Raw genomic sequence first — 13301 nt, forward strand, 5'->3', positions numbered from 1 at the left:
CCCCCAGCTGCGCCTGGCAGAGAACGCAGCGCCGGGCAAGTGTCAAGGGGGGGGGCCCTGCAGCCCCAAGCCCCCCCCTGCCTGAAATCGCCCCCACAGCCGCCAGCCTGGGGCTGGACAAGGACATGGGGGGGGGGGCTGGACAAGGGGGTCAGAGCCCTGGGGGGGGGGGTGTCTCTGGGACCCCCCCCTCTGTGCCCCCCCCCCCAAGGTGGTCCGGGTTTGGTTCTGCAACTGGCGGGGGGGCCCCTCAGGGGCTGGGGGTGTCGGGGAGCCCTCCTGCCCTGCCCCCCCCCCACCTTCGCCCCCCCCCCCTTACAGCCCCCCCTGCCACCTTCTACCTGGGCCCCCCCCAATAAAGCTCTGCTCTGTGCTCCCTGTCTCACTGGGGGGGACCCAAGCATCTGGGCCCCCCCCCCCAAATTATTGGGGCCCCCCCCTCGGGGTCCCTGCTGGTCCTGGGGGATGGGGGGGAACGCCAGGGGATGGGGGGGGGGGCTTTGGGGGGGTCCTGAGAGTTTGTAAGGGGGCTCTATGGGGGGGGGGGTGGTCTATGGGGGGAGGCTTGGAGGGGGCTCCAAGGGTGGGGGGTGTCTGGGGAGGGGTCCCAGGGGTCGGGGTGGGGGTCCTGAGGGCTGGGGGGGGGCTCGGGGGGCTCCGGTTAAGCTCAGCCCGTGGCCTCTGGCCCGCAGACCTGCCTGCTGCCTAGCCCTGACCGTCCTCATCCTCGCCCCCATCCTCATCCTCATCTTCGCCCCCATCCTCATCCTCGCCCCCATCCTCATCCTCATCTTTGGCCCCATCCTCATCCTCGTCCTTGCCCCCATCCTCATCCTCATCCTCGCCCCCATCCTCATCCTCATCCTCATCCTGCTTCCCGGCAGGACCCAGAGAGCTTCAAACTCCTTCCCGGCGCAGGAGCCGTGCCGATGCAGACGGATGCTCTTCAGGATTTTTATTAAATGTAAAAAATACGTAAAACGATCAAGGAAAAAGAGGGGAAAAAGAAACCCAAACCCAAACCCCAAAGAAAGAGCCTTCCTCCCTCTGCTCGCTACCGCGAGAGCGTGGAGCTTCTGCCGGGGAGCAAGAGGACGATCCCTCGCCGGTGCCCGAGGTTTCTGGAATTTGCCGCGCCTGCCAGGTTTCGTCTCCGTCCGATGCCGGGAAGAGAAGCATCTCACTCCAATCTGCCTTTTTTTTCGCCCAGAAACGCCCCCCTTCCCCCCCCCCCAAAAAAAGGCGAGGAAGATGAGTTGGTCGACGTGATCCTTCTGCGACCTCGTCAGGCGTCCCGTGGCTCCGGCGGGAAGACCGGCGTCCCTCGGAGACGGGGATGAAGACGAGGAAGACGCGCTCCTCGCCCCGCGCGTTGGCTCGGCCCCTCGGCCGGGACGAAAAACATCTCCTCTCCACGCCGGGACTCCCTGAGGTTTCTCTTCAGCCCTTCTCCCCCCGCCAACCCACCCCCGGAAAAGCGAGACGGACGTCCGCCATCGTCTCCCGACAGACGCCGGCGCTCGACCCGACCTCGTGGCCCATCTTCGGGTGAAGCGAGCGGGCGCCGGTGCCGGCGGGTCGCGACTTTCTCCCTTCCGCCCCCTCCTAATCCACGTGCGTCTTGGCGTGGGACGCCAAGGAGACCTTAGTCCGGTAGCAATTCCCGCACTCGGAGCATCGGTAGGGAGCTTCTCCCGTGTGGGTCCGCTCGTGTTCCAGGCATTTGGAGCTCATGGTGAAGCCCTTCCCGCACACGTGGCACCGGTAGGGTCTCTCCCCGGTGTGGATCCGCTGGTGAACGATGAGGTGGGAGGTGTTGGTGAAGCTCAAGCCGCACTCGGGGCACTGGTGGGGTCTCTCCCCGGTGTGGAGCTTCTTGTGGAGCTTGAGGTTGAACCTCCGAGTGAAGCTCTTCCCGCACTCGGAGCAGAGGTGGGACCTCTCGGCCTTGCACGGGTTTCGGTGGAAGAGCTCCGGGCTCGTCATCGTGCCGGGACGTCGGTTGGGTTGGCTCTCCGGCTGGTGGACCTGCCGGCGGGACGCGAGGTCGGAGCTGTGGCCGAAGCTCTCCCCGCGTTCCGGGAGCTGGCGGGGCCGCTCCTGGGCGTCGAGCCACTGGCGTCGGCTCAGGCTGTTCCTACAATCGAAGGTTTTCCGGCGCTCGGATGCCCGCTCTCCGGCGCGGACCGTCTCCTCGGGGTCCTCCGAGATCTCCTCGCGGGGAAGCGGCCGCTCCTGCCTCTCCCCAGGCCAACGGCTCCTGCCCCTGGCTTGGTCTCCGGACCACGACTCGGCTCTCGGCCGCTCCTCCGGGACTTTGTCCTCCTCGGGACCCCGACGCGCAACACCCTTCTCCGTCCTCGAGCTGGATCCGTTCGGTTCTCCGGGCTGGGAACTCTTCTCCTGGTGGCCGCCGTCACCTGCTGGTAGAGAACAGGGCCGAGATGTGAACATCGGGGGTCTCCGCCCGGAAAAAACGGGGGTGCCCGCGCGCGCGCCGCAGCCCTAACCCGTCTCGACCCGGATTTTCCAGGACCGACCCAAACCGGGGGGGACGGCGCGAAGCCCTTTGGGCCAGTCCGGGTTACCTGGGGGGGCCGCGGTCTGACGGCCGCTCGGCCGGGCGTCGCGGGACGGAACCGCCGGCCGGTCGCCCTTCTCCGTGCCGTGGACCTTCTTGTGGGCGTTACAGCGGAAGTTCTGGGTGAAAGCCTTCCCGCAGACGGGACACTTGAACGGCTTCTCGCCCGTGTGGACCGTCTTGTGCCTGACCAAGTCGGAACTCTTCCGGAAGCTCTTCCCGCACTCCCGACACCCGTAGGGTCTCTCGCCGGTGTGGACGCGGCGGTGCATGAGGAGGTACTGCTGGCGGGCGAAGCTCTTGCCGCAGTTGGGGCAGACGTAGGGCTTCTCGTCGGTGTGGACCGCTTGGTGGGAGATGAGGTGGGAGCTCTGGCTGAAGCTCTTCCCGCAATCCAAGCACTTGTAGGGCTTCTCGCCCCGATGGAGCATCTCGTGGATGAGGAGGGGGGAGCCGTCGTTGAAGCCCTTCCCGCAGACGGAGCACTTGTAGGGCCTCTCGCCCGTGTGCAGGCGCCGGTGGCGGACGAGGTGGTTCCTCCAGTTGAAAACCCGGCCGCACTCCTCGCACTCGTGGGGCTTCCTCGCGGGCCGGGGCTTCGGCCGCGGCTCGCTTTCCCTCGGGCCGGCCGCGCTTCCAGCCCGTCTCTCGCCGACGATTCCCTCTCCCGCCGGCCTCCGGTTCGCGCCGGCTTCGTCCCGCGTCGCCTCCTCATCCTCGCCCTCCGCCTTCGCCCGGGTCCGCTCGGGGTTCTCCTCCTCCTCCTCCTCCTCCTCCTCCTCCTCGCTCGTCCACCCCATACCTGCGGGGGACAATGGCGGGGGGGGGGTCACCGCCGCGCTCGCGGCCGCCCTTCGACGAGCGCCCCGCTAACGAGGGCAGCCCGGTGGGCGCCGTGGGGCGGACAGAGCCCCCACCGACGGGGGTCTGCCCCCCCAGACCCATCCTGGGGAATTATGGGGGTTGCCCCCCACCCCCCAACTGAAACCCCCAAGACTGCTGGGACCTTCCCACCATTCCCCCCCCCCCCCCGGCATTTCCCTGCCCGCCGCTGCCCGCAACCCCCCCACCTCCTTATCGCTTCTTTCCGACGCAGCTTCAGCTTTAACCGCCCCCCCCCCCCAAAAAAAAAAAAAAAAAAGCGAGGAAAAGGGGTTTTTCCACGCGGAGGGGGGGTGCGCATCCAACCCCCCCCCCCCTCAACCTCGGTGGGGGTGTATGTTTGTGGGGGTGAGCCCCCCCCCCGCAGCCGAAGGAGGGGGCCCTGTCGGTGTGTCCCCCCCCCCCCAGCCCACCGCGGCGGCTCAGCCTTGTCCCAGCCCCTTCCTGTGGCTGCGACCCGCCCCCGGCCCGCCCCGGGGGGGGGGGCGAGAAGGGGAAGGGGGGGGGGGGAAACACGGCGGAGCATCCCCCGCTCTGCCCCCGTGCACAAAGGGGGCGGGGGGAGCAGCAGACCCCCCCCCAACATTCCCCCCCCCCCCCCGGGGTGAGCTTCAGTCTGCGGGGGGGGGGGTGAATCAGCCGGGGAGGGGGGGGCAGGACCCTTGAGGGGACATCATCCTTGAGAGAGGGCATCATCCTTGGGGGGGGGGCATAATCCTTGTTGGGGGAATCACCCCCCGGGGAGGGGGGGGGGCATCAGCCCTGCGGGAACATCATCCTTGGGAGTGCGTCATTTGGGGGGGGGCAGCACCCCCCAGGAAAGCAGCATCCTTGGGTGACCGTCACCTACAGGAGAGCAGCATCCATGGGGGGGGGCATCATCACCGGGGGGGGCAGCACCCCCCCAGGAAAGCATCGTCCTTGGGTGACCATCACCCAAGGGAGAGCAGCACCCCCGGGGGGGGGGCAGCACCCAAGGGAGAGCATCATCCGTGGGGGAGTCTCACGCTCCCCACACACCCCCCAAAGAGAGGAGCATCTCCCAGGGGCTCGGAACCCCCCCCCGGGGTGGGGGGTGCAGCCCACGGGCGGGTTTCTTGACCCACCTTTGGGTAGAGAAATGGGTGACGGGAGGGGAGAACCGGCATCTGCCGGGGTTCCCCCCACTGCCCCCCCCTCCCCCCCCCCAGCGCCTGCACATTTTGGGGCAATCGGTGAGATTTTGGGTTTTCAAGCTGCTGCCGGGGCAGGTGGGGCTTTGCTGCCGACATCAGCGCGGCCAAAAGCCAAAGGAGAAACTCCGCGCCGTGGTTGGGGGTCGGTCCGTGGGACTTGGAACCCTTGGAGATGTCTACAGGGCTGGGGGCCACCAGCTGAAGGGTCAGGAGATGCAACCCCAAGGCCTGTGAGGGTGCTAATTAGCAGTAATGACTCTCATCAGCCCCACCTAGGAGCAGCTGATGACCCAAGCCTGGCCCAGGTTGCTCCAACCGTGGCCAAGGTTGGGCTGCAGCCCACGGCTCGTCCGGAGCTGCCGACTCGATGCTTGGGTTTGACCCCGGATCCGCCCGATGATGCGGACCCTTCCTCCCCATTAAAGAACCCCCAACAGGCGTCGAGGAGAGAATTTTTATTGAAATAACATCTTTTTGTAAACACGGGTGACTGTATTGCGACACCCGAAGGGGGGTGCCCATCAGGAACCGAGCACCACGAATGCCCCGCTACAGGAACGGCACCACGGAGACCACCCCCCCTTAAACCGGCCGTGTTGGATGGGCCTTCAGGGACTGGAGAGGAAGCGGGAAAGAAGAAGGTGGAGACACGCGGCTCCTTCTTCCCAGACTCTGGTCTCGGCGATTGGCACCGTGGGGTTTTCCGTCACGTATCTCAGGTGGGTTCTGACACCCTTGTTGGTTCGGACTCTGCCTGTTGCTGAAGGTTGCGGAGACAAGGAGACGTCACCTCAGGAGAAGACAAACGTGTCTTGGCCGCCGCTCCATCCTGCTGCCGACCGCAGCAGGATGGCTCCTCTTGGGTCGAGACACCATTGTGGCTTTGCTGGAAGAGTCTTGGGACGCTGCGGCAGCACGATGGGACCTGGAGAGTCTTGGGCATTGGCGGTGTTTGCTTGTGGGCAGCAGCGTGGATTTTGCCCGTCTTGGTCATGTCTGTCTGTCAGGCATGGTCTGGGAGGGTCTGCAGGGCTGAGCACGAAGGGAGAAGAGGCTCCTCTGTGCTGGGGATGCGCGGAGGCGAAGGAGGTGCCTTCAGGTGGAATTGGGCCTTCTGCCCCACGCGGAACCAGGGACGGATCCTCTCCCTGCTCAACAGGGCCAGCGGGAAGGTGAAGAGCAAGTCTTTGTTGTCAGCGTTGAAGAAGGATACCTCCTGTCCCTGGAAGTCCAGGTAAACCCTGATCCTCCGAGGCGTCTGGGTGAGGGTGAGAGGTGTGTGCTTTGGGGAGGTCAGAGCCCAGTACTTGTCCCTCAAGTGGTAAAGAGCCCAGATCCCCTCTTGAGGACCTGGGTTGATCCACCCCTTCCTCTTCGTGGAGTCTTTGGCCGCCCCCACTGCCCAGACCCCTCCTTCCTCCATCTCCACGTCCACCTCCCAGAAGTGTCTCCCCGAGACAAATTTCTCCTGGCCCAGGACGCTGGGGAAGGCGTTGTATCTCTCAGGGTTATCCCACACATCTCGCCGCGTGTCTCCACACCGAACACTCTTCCCGCCTGCCAAGAGGATGAGCTTGGGGTGTGCCGTGTCCTCATCCAGCGTGATGTACTCTGCAGGGAGAGGAGGAGAGCTCAGCTGAAGACCCCCCCAACTCCTTTGGGTGTCTCCTAAGGTTGGCTACCCTCGGAGAAATGTTTTGGGGGACCTCAAGTGCTCAGGGCTGCCAGAGCTTGGTCCTGCCTCCCACCACCTCTAACGTGGTCCTGGATGATGCCTCCTCTAGGAGACCACGTTGGCCAAGTGCCCGTTGGGATGCGGCTGCCCCGTTTCGGTAGCTAAGGGACCTGGCGGTGTAGGTGTGGGCTGCTCTCTGCCGGTGCAGAGAACGGACTTAAACTCAATTAATTTAGGAAAAGGAGCCTTAAAAAACAGCCGGGTCTACCTCCTGGGGAGGAACCAAGAGCATCACCCTGGGTGGAGGGGCAAGGAGTTTCCCCATCTTCCCCAGTGGACGTTGGCTGCGAGCGTCCCAGCTCTGTCCCCTCCTCTAACACTGGCTTCCACGCTGGGCGTCGAGACCTCGGCTCTTTAGAAACAGCCCCCAAAATTGCTTGTTTAGTGGGCAGAGGAAGCAGAAAGCCCCAGAGCAGTTGGGGTGTGGAGGTTCAGCCCTCGACTTCTCCATCCCCCCCCTCCAGCAGAACAGGGGAAGAAACCCCCGGAGAGGCAAAGCGTGAGACCCGGGTACCTTCTTCCACCGGGAGGACGGTGTTTCTCCACCCTGAAACCAAAGAGATGTGATCACGAGAGGGTCCTCTGCCACGGGGAGGGGACGCGGGGGGTGATTTGGGGTGGCGGTCCCCAGGGCTTGCAGACCGGTCCCAGGCGTGCTTTGGTTCAATATACTCAAATTTAATTTATTTTACGACGCGGATGCGTCAAAATGGGAACCTGGGCATCCTTTCCGGTCCAGTTCATCATTTTTTTAGACCCTGGGAGTGTTTTGTGATCAGTGTCGGTGGGGTCTCTGTTGCCCGAGCAAGACGCATCCCACTCCTGAAAAAACACACGCGATTTGGAAGACCACGGGGTGGGGGCATATGGGCAAGGATCAAACTTACGCAGTTCTGCAGCGTGTTTCTCTGAAAAAGAAAAGAAAAATAAATGTTTTTAGTAAAAGCATGTGCTTTTGGGGGTCGAAACCTCACACCTCGATCCCTCTGTAGGCACCAAACCGAAGGGCGTGTTCAGACGTCCTTTGACGGTGCTGGACCTCCAAAATCCGCCCAAACGGGGGAAGCAGATGGGAGGTAAAACTGGCCTGAAGGAGGGATTTTTGGGCACCCCAATGGGCTGGAAGGAGTTTGTGGGGTTGGTGCCACCAAGAAGTTGGGCTCGACCTCATCGGAAGCTGGATGAAGAATGTTGGGGGAAGGTCTTGTCCTCTGTCCCAGGCTTTTAGAGGGTGGAAGAAGCAAAGCAACACTTACGTATTTCCATGTCACGATCCCCTGGAAGGGAAGAAAAACCATAAATAAAAGCAGGAAGAAACACATGGGATTGCTGGAAAAAGTTAATGTGGTGCTGGCAGCTTGTCCAGGCGCCCGAGGACCTTTTTGCTCTTTTTCCTGCCCAGGACTTTGGAAGCTGAGTTGAAGGAGGGGTGGGTTGATGTCGGAAGGTAATGCAGGTTTTTTGGGGGAAAACCCCTGCTGAATTGATTGCCCTAAATGGGATTTTGGTGGGTGGCGTGCCCTTATTCTGAGAGCAAAAGCGTTCCTTGGTCCTTCTCTTGCGTGACGCTTTTTGTTAGCTGCGTTGCCTTCAAAGCTAGTGATTTTTAATTCAGGAAAGAAGAAAATTTGGGGATTTATTGCTTTCTCAGATGGCTTTTGGGGAGAAATATGCAAATTTGAATTTTATTCCTCTAAAAACAAGGAAGTTGCTTCTTATTAATCCAAAATGTTAGTCCTCCAAAACCCAGGAAGCTTATTTTTTATTATTCCCAAATTTTAGCACACCAAACCCAAGCTCTCCATGAAAGCTATACCAAAAAATATAGTTCAACTACGACAAATGTGTGTGCTATAGACGGGCTTTGTAAACCGCAGCCCATCTCCTCAGAGGTTTATTATATGAAAATAAAGAGATTTGGTCTTCCCTAAGGTCGGTTACTCGAGTTGGCCAACTGGGATGAAGTCATGCACGTTATTTGGGCCCCAGTTTTCCCACTTCCTCACTGCTGGTTTATGAACTCCCATGATGAAGCCGAGCATCTGTCTGCAGCTCTTATTTTCCCTCAGAGACAAAACCCCCCACGTTACTTACGGATTTCGGCATTGCGTTTCTCTGAAAGGAAAAGCAGAAATAAGTGTAAGAGGAAGTTTCCTTTCTCACAGGAAAATTGTCAGCACCTTGGGGTATGGAGAACGGTGTAGAAGCTCAGCTTCAACAACATAATTGGCAGAGCTTGGTTAAAAAAAGGAGGAAAAGCAGGGAAAAAAATAATAGGGATTTTCCAATTCTGCGGGGGTTTTGGTGTGCTTTCAGAATTTAAATGAAACTTTGTCAATCCTTTTCCACTCCTCGTAATTCTTTCAAATAGCTTTTTGGTGTGAAATTACTCGGCGAATGCCGCTGTTTTAAAAGCAAATTTAGGAGATGCACCCATGCTAGACCCGACCCTCCTTCGCTACCAAAAAACCTACTATTTTAAAAGGGGGAAAAAAGCATCTCTTACCAAGTTCTATGGCGTGTTGGGCTGTAAGAAAGAACAGAGAAGGTCACGTGGGTTAAAGGAAGTTTTCTCCTGCACCTACGTCATGGGAGGGTGACCCGTGATGGAGGTGTTGCCTGAAGACCGGGTATTTTTTGGCTTGGTTGATGCTGGAGGGGGTTTTGGTGTGAAAGGGGGATGTTTGCTCACGTTGGAGCTCTTCTTCCTTTGCATCCCACCCTCACGGTTTGCTTTAAAGGCTTTCATGGTCAACCCGGTCAAGGTCATGAGCTATTGGAGTTGAAGACTATGCTTCCGGTCCCTAAAAAGTTCTATTTTTGGAATATTTCAAGGGGCTAGAGCTGTAGCGAGTCTCCAATGCCTGGGGGCAGGTGGTGCTCCTTGGAGCAGGTCCGTATCAATTCAGTGGGGTCTTGGTTGCCCAGATGCCCTCTTGCTCTATCCTAACCTCACCTCGTAGCCGTAAGACAAAAAGAATGACGATGACCAGCGAAGGTACGCAGACAGCCAGGGTCGCGAACAAAGCTGCCATCCAGGGAGAGTCCTTTGTGAAAAAGGGGTCTGGAATAGAAAAAATTCCCCAAATTGCGTTAATCTGGGATGCAATTACAGGTATAAGTTGTGTGTTGGAGTGAACGTGGCTATACGTAAACACGTGGGGGTGCTATGCTCTTACATAAAAGTAGTTTATTAACGTGAGCCTGTTGGAAATTCAAAACTGGAAAGAAATCCCCACAAAAATATTCTAAAACACTTTTGCATTTAATGTTCCGGGATGGGAATATGTAGAAAACTGGTGTCTTGTAAGCGCTCGGTCTCCTCTGAGCATCTTTATTGAAATATTTAGACCTGAGGTTGCTTTTTAATAGAAAATTTTAGAATTTTACTAGAAAATCCCTGCTTTGCGATGGTTCTTAAGAAAACTACACTGAAACCAAGTCTCTGCTAAAACCCCAGTTCTGAATATCCCTGACTTGGTCCCTGATGGTCCAGAAACCTGTTCCTCCTCCATCGCACGCTCGTGATGCACAGAGCGGCACAGCTGAAGGTACCCAACAGACCCCCCCATGCCCAGAAGCCTCCTCAGATGCAGCCAACAACCATCAGGTGCATAGAATTAGGGGAAGAAAACCCTTGTTTTCCAGGTATGACTTCCAAAACTTTAATTCTGGTGGTAAATCACCTGATATAGAAACGGTCAAGTCCTTCTCCTGGGGAAGCCGTGTGTTCCTGATGGAACAGGACACATTTTGTTTTGCATTTCTTTGGATGACGATGGACTTCTCCACTTCAAAGAAGCCGTCCTGGCCTTGGGAGCTGGATTCGGTGACGGATGGGAGCTGCTGGCCCTGGAAATCTCTCCACAGCACCTCAGGCTTTGGGTACCAGCCAGATGCTCGACATCCCACTCGGATTCCCCCATCTTGGTAATCTTCCACGGAGAGGAGGGGGCTGGAACCTGAAACTGGGACCAAAAAAAAAAGAAAAAAAACCCCAAGCCATCAGCCAAACTGAGTGCCCATCCCGGAGAAGACCTGCTCAAAGCTTTTTCCATTTGCATCCGCAAAGGTAGGGCAGGACTGGTGAGAGGCTCATGGAAAACATCTGAGCTTGGAGTGGAGTTGATGTTATTTATTCCTATTTTCCTCCTTCCTCAAATAAACCCCAAACCGCGTAAACTTTTGGCTTTCGGGGACAGCCTGAACCTGACTTATTTACCCTCGGTGATGTCCTCAGAGTCACAGGACAACCGTGAAATCACGCAACCCATCTGGCACGGCCTCTCCTGAAGAGAAGGACGGGCCAAATGGAAGGTCCCGGGATGAAGCCATTTTTTTTTACCTGCTACGTTCAGCTCCAGCGTGGCTTCTTCGTAAAAATCCCCATCTTTGATGAAACACTGGTACCGTCCCTCATCGCTCAGCCTGGTCCTGAGGATCCTCAAGGAAGCGTTCCCAGCAGAGATGCCCTCTTTTAAAAACTCTGTCCTCCCCTGGTATTCGGGCATCTGGGAGGAGTAGTGGTCCTGCCCGCTGTGGTAGAGGTGGACGTAGACGGAGAACTGGGTCCGAAACCACCTCACCTCCATGTTCTCGGCGTTCAGCCCGGGGGAGAGGCGGCAGGGCAGCACGACGTCTTCTCCCATGATGGCAACGATGGGGTGGTCGGGTCCCAGGACTCTGAACTGGGCTGCAAAAGGGCGGCAGGTGAGAAGAAGACACACCTGAGACAACGCATGGGCACGAGCGGTCCTGAGCCTACATCGCCTGTGCAAATAATTGGTTTGGGTTTTTTCATAAAGGACACTGGTTGGGTTCGCGGCACGTCTGGAAGCAATCACCGACCAAGCATGAAAGAGCATCGCGGTGGGTGGAAGGACCCAGCGTAGAGCTGCCGCCACAGCTGGATCTGGAATGTACCCCAAGAAGATGAGGGGAAGCGTGCCGAGATGGGAATGCTCTTGTCAGGTGAAGAAGCCAGATGATGGAGGAGAAGGTACGGAGGGAGAAAGGGCGGATTTGGGGGGCACAGGAGTGCTGGAAGAGGGAGCTTGGTGTCTTTTTAGACCGTCTAGGACTGAGCTAGCTCTTGACCTTCACCCATGGGGATCCCCAAACTCTCACCTCCTGGTAGGACACTTCTCCGCCTCAAGTCCCCAGAACGTTGCTATTTATCCCACCCAGCTTTAAAAAAAACACCTTTTTGCATCGTATTAACAAACCGGGGCGGGGGGGGGGGGGAATATATATCAATGGATGGATGTCATGGAAGAAGCAGAAGCGCTGGAGATCCTTACCGCAGCCCAGCTGACGGACGTGAAAGCCAAAGAAGATAATCACAACGCAAGCTGGGACAGACGTGACCCGAGGGAGGCGGGAGCATGAGGAAACCGACATCTTCCCATCCAACCTCACCGCAGAAAGATGAACGGGGGGAGGAAAAAAAAAAAAAATCAATTAAATTAAGTAAGGTTGAGGGTGGTGCAGAGAACATCACTTTGAGGAGGATTTTCTAGGTGAAGCCTGATCAGGAAAAGCTGGAGAAGTAGGCAACAGTCAAAAAACCCAAACCCACCCCAAACCGTAGGTTGGATGGGACCACCGGGATCTCTGGACCAAGCCCTGCTCACAACGGGGCCAGGGATGGAGACCCCCCACCTCACCCCGGACCTTGTCCCACCTACCCAAGATACAAAAAACCTTAAAAAAAAATCCCATTTTGGTGTCCCACAGTTCCCGCGGCCCTGGCTCAGACCAGGCACTGCTGTCACAACTCTGCAAGGGCTCAGGGCTTCCTGCAAAGCAGGGAGGAAAGGAGGGAAAAAACGGGTGAGTTTGGGGTGGGGGGAGTTGATTTTTTTCCAATTTGTGGTGCTCCCTCAACTGTAGGGGGAAATCTGCAAGTTAAAATGGTGGTTTTGGGGGCAAAACTACAGGGAAAGCCGTCCTCTGTCCCGCACAGCTCTGGGGGTGCGGAGACCCCAGTGATGCTGTCACGTAGGGGTCACGTTTTGGGGGGGATGGGACCGGGGGCGGGTGACACATGCCTGACGCCATGGGACAGGGTTTAATAGGCTGCAGTCTTAAAAAGAACAATAAAAAAACCCATCAAACCCCCCCCCCAAAAAAACCCCCCAACACCCATCCCAGCTTCACCCCCGGTCTCGGTGGGGGGTCCCCCCAAATCGCCCCATTGGGGTCTGTGCCCCTGGGACCCCATCCGCCCCCCGACCCCCCCAGCCCCCTGCCCTACCGGTCCTGCCTGCCGGGATACGGGCAGCATCACCGGGGGGCTGCGATGCTCCGGTCCTGTGTCCCCCCCAGAGCCAAGGGGAGCTCGCCAAGACAACCGCACTCAAAATCAAAACTTTCTTCCACTTTATGCTTTATGGTTTCGGAGAAGGCAGTTTGGAGTGGAACATGGCGGGCACCTCGTGCAAAGATCAAGTCTACGAGTTAATCATTCTCCATGGTGCAAAGGTCAAAGCAAAAACGTTCTCCATTTGTCCGTCCGTCCTGGCTCCCGGCGTATCGGAGAGCTGAGTGGGTGTTGGTAGAGCCTGCTGCACGCCAGCCTCTGGGCGTGGAAGAGGAAAAAAAAAAAGAAGCAGAAGGAAAAAAAAATATTTATATATATTTATATATGTTATATATATTTTATATAGTACATATATTTATATTTTTATATATTTTGCTATGTATTTATTTATATCTTTTATACATACATACACAATTTTTTCCTTTCTGCTTCCAGAATTGTGAGCTGTTGCATTTACGAAGAAAAAGCCAAGCAGGTATTTTTTTTTAAATTCACATTTTTAATGCACATTATTATTACTCTTCCAGGCGTATTGCACACGCCGAGAAGCATTTGCTCCCCTCCCAGTGCAGGTATTGCCTTTGCAAGAGTCGGGTTTTTTTGGGC

The 13301-nt window shown here is 57.5% G+C and overlaps 2 protein-coding genes across 4 annotated transcripts; both read right to left on the reverse strand.

Annotated features, from left to right (window-relative positions):
* Nucleotides 1–946: 946 nt before the first annotated feature.
* LOC142026227 (uncharacterized) lies at nucleotides 947–3892 on the reverse strand. Of its 3 annotated transcripts, none has more exons than XM_075019132.1 (3): nucleotides 3652–3892; nucleotides 2589–3383; nucleotides 947–2420 (listed from the first exon to the last, which is right to left on the reverse strand). In XM_075019132.1, the coding sequence occupies exons 2-3, from the start codon at nucleotides 3379–3381 to the stop codon at nucleotides 1606–1608; spliced, it is 1608 nt and encodes a 535-aa protein (XP_074875233.1). In that variant the 5' UTR covers nucleotides 3382–3383; nucleotides 3652–3892; the 3' UTR covers nucleotides 947–1605. The 3 variants fall into 3 exon arrangements, with proteins under 3 accessions (XP_074875233.1, XP_074875231.1, XP_074875232.1); XM_075019130.1 differs by having other exon boundaries at nucleotides 947–2423; nucleotides 3652–3889; XM_075019131.1 differs by lacking the exon at nucleotides 3652–3892 and having other exon boundaries at nucleotides 947–2423; nucleotides 2589–3582.
* A 1192-nt stretch (nucleotides 3893–5084) lies between these two features.
* On the reverse strand, nucleotides 5085–12894 carry LOC142026230 (butyrophilin subfamily 1 member A1-like). The gene is made up of 11 exons (XM_075019137.1): nucleotides 12630–12894; nucleotides 11674–11786; nucleotides 10719–11066; nucleotides 10060–10341; nucleotides 9330–9437; nucleotides 8880–8900; nucleotides 8468–8488; nucleotides 7630–7650; nucleotides 7261–7281; nucleotides 6888–6920; nucleotides 5085–6249 (listed from the first exon to the last, which is right to left on the reverse strand). The coding sequence occupies exons 2-11, from the start codon at nucleotides 11771–11773 to the stop codon at nucleotides 5642–5644; spliced, it is 1563 nt and encodes a 520-aa protein (XP_074875238.1). The 5' UTR covers nucleotides 11774–11786; nucleotides 12630–12894; the 3' UTR covers nucleotides 5085–5641.
* Between the last annotated feature and the right edge of the window lie 407 nt (nucleotides 12895–13301).

The sequence above is a fragment of the Buteo buteo genome, chromosome 32, assembly GCF_964188355.1.
Source record: "Buteo buteo chromosome 32, bButBut1.hap1.1, whole genome shotgun sequence".
Taxonomy (NCBI): Eukaryota; Metazoa; Chordata; class Aves; order Accipitriformes; family Accipitridae; genus Buteo; species Buteo buteo.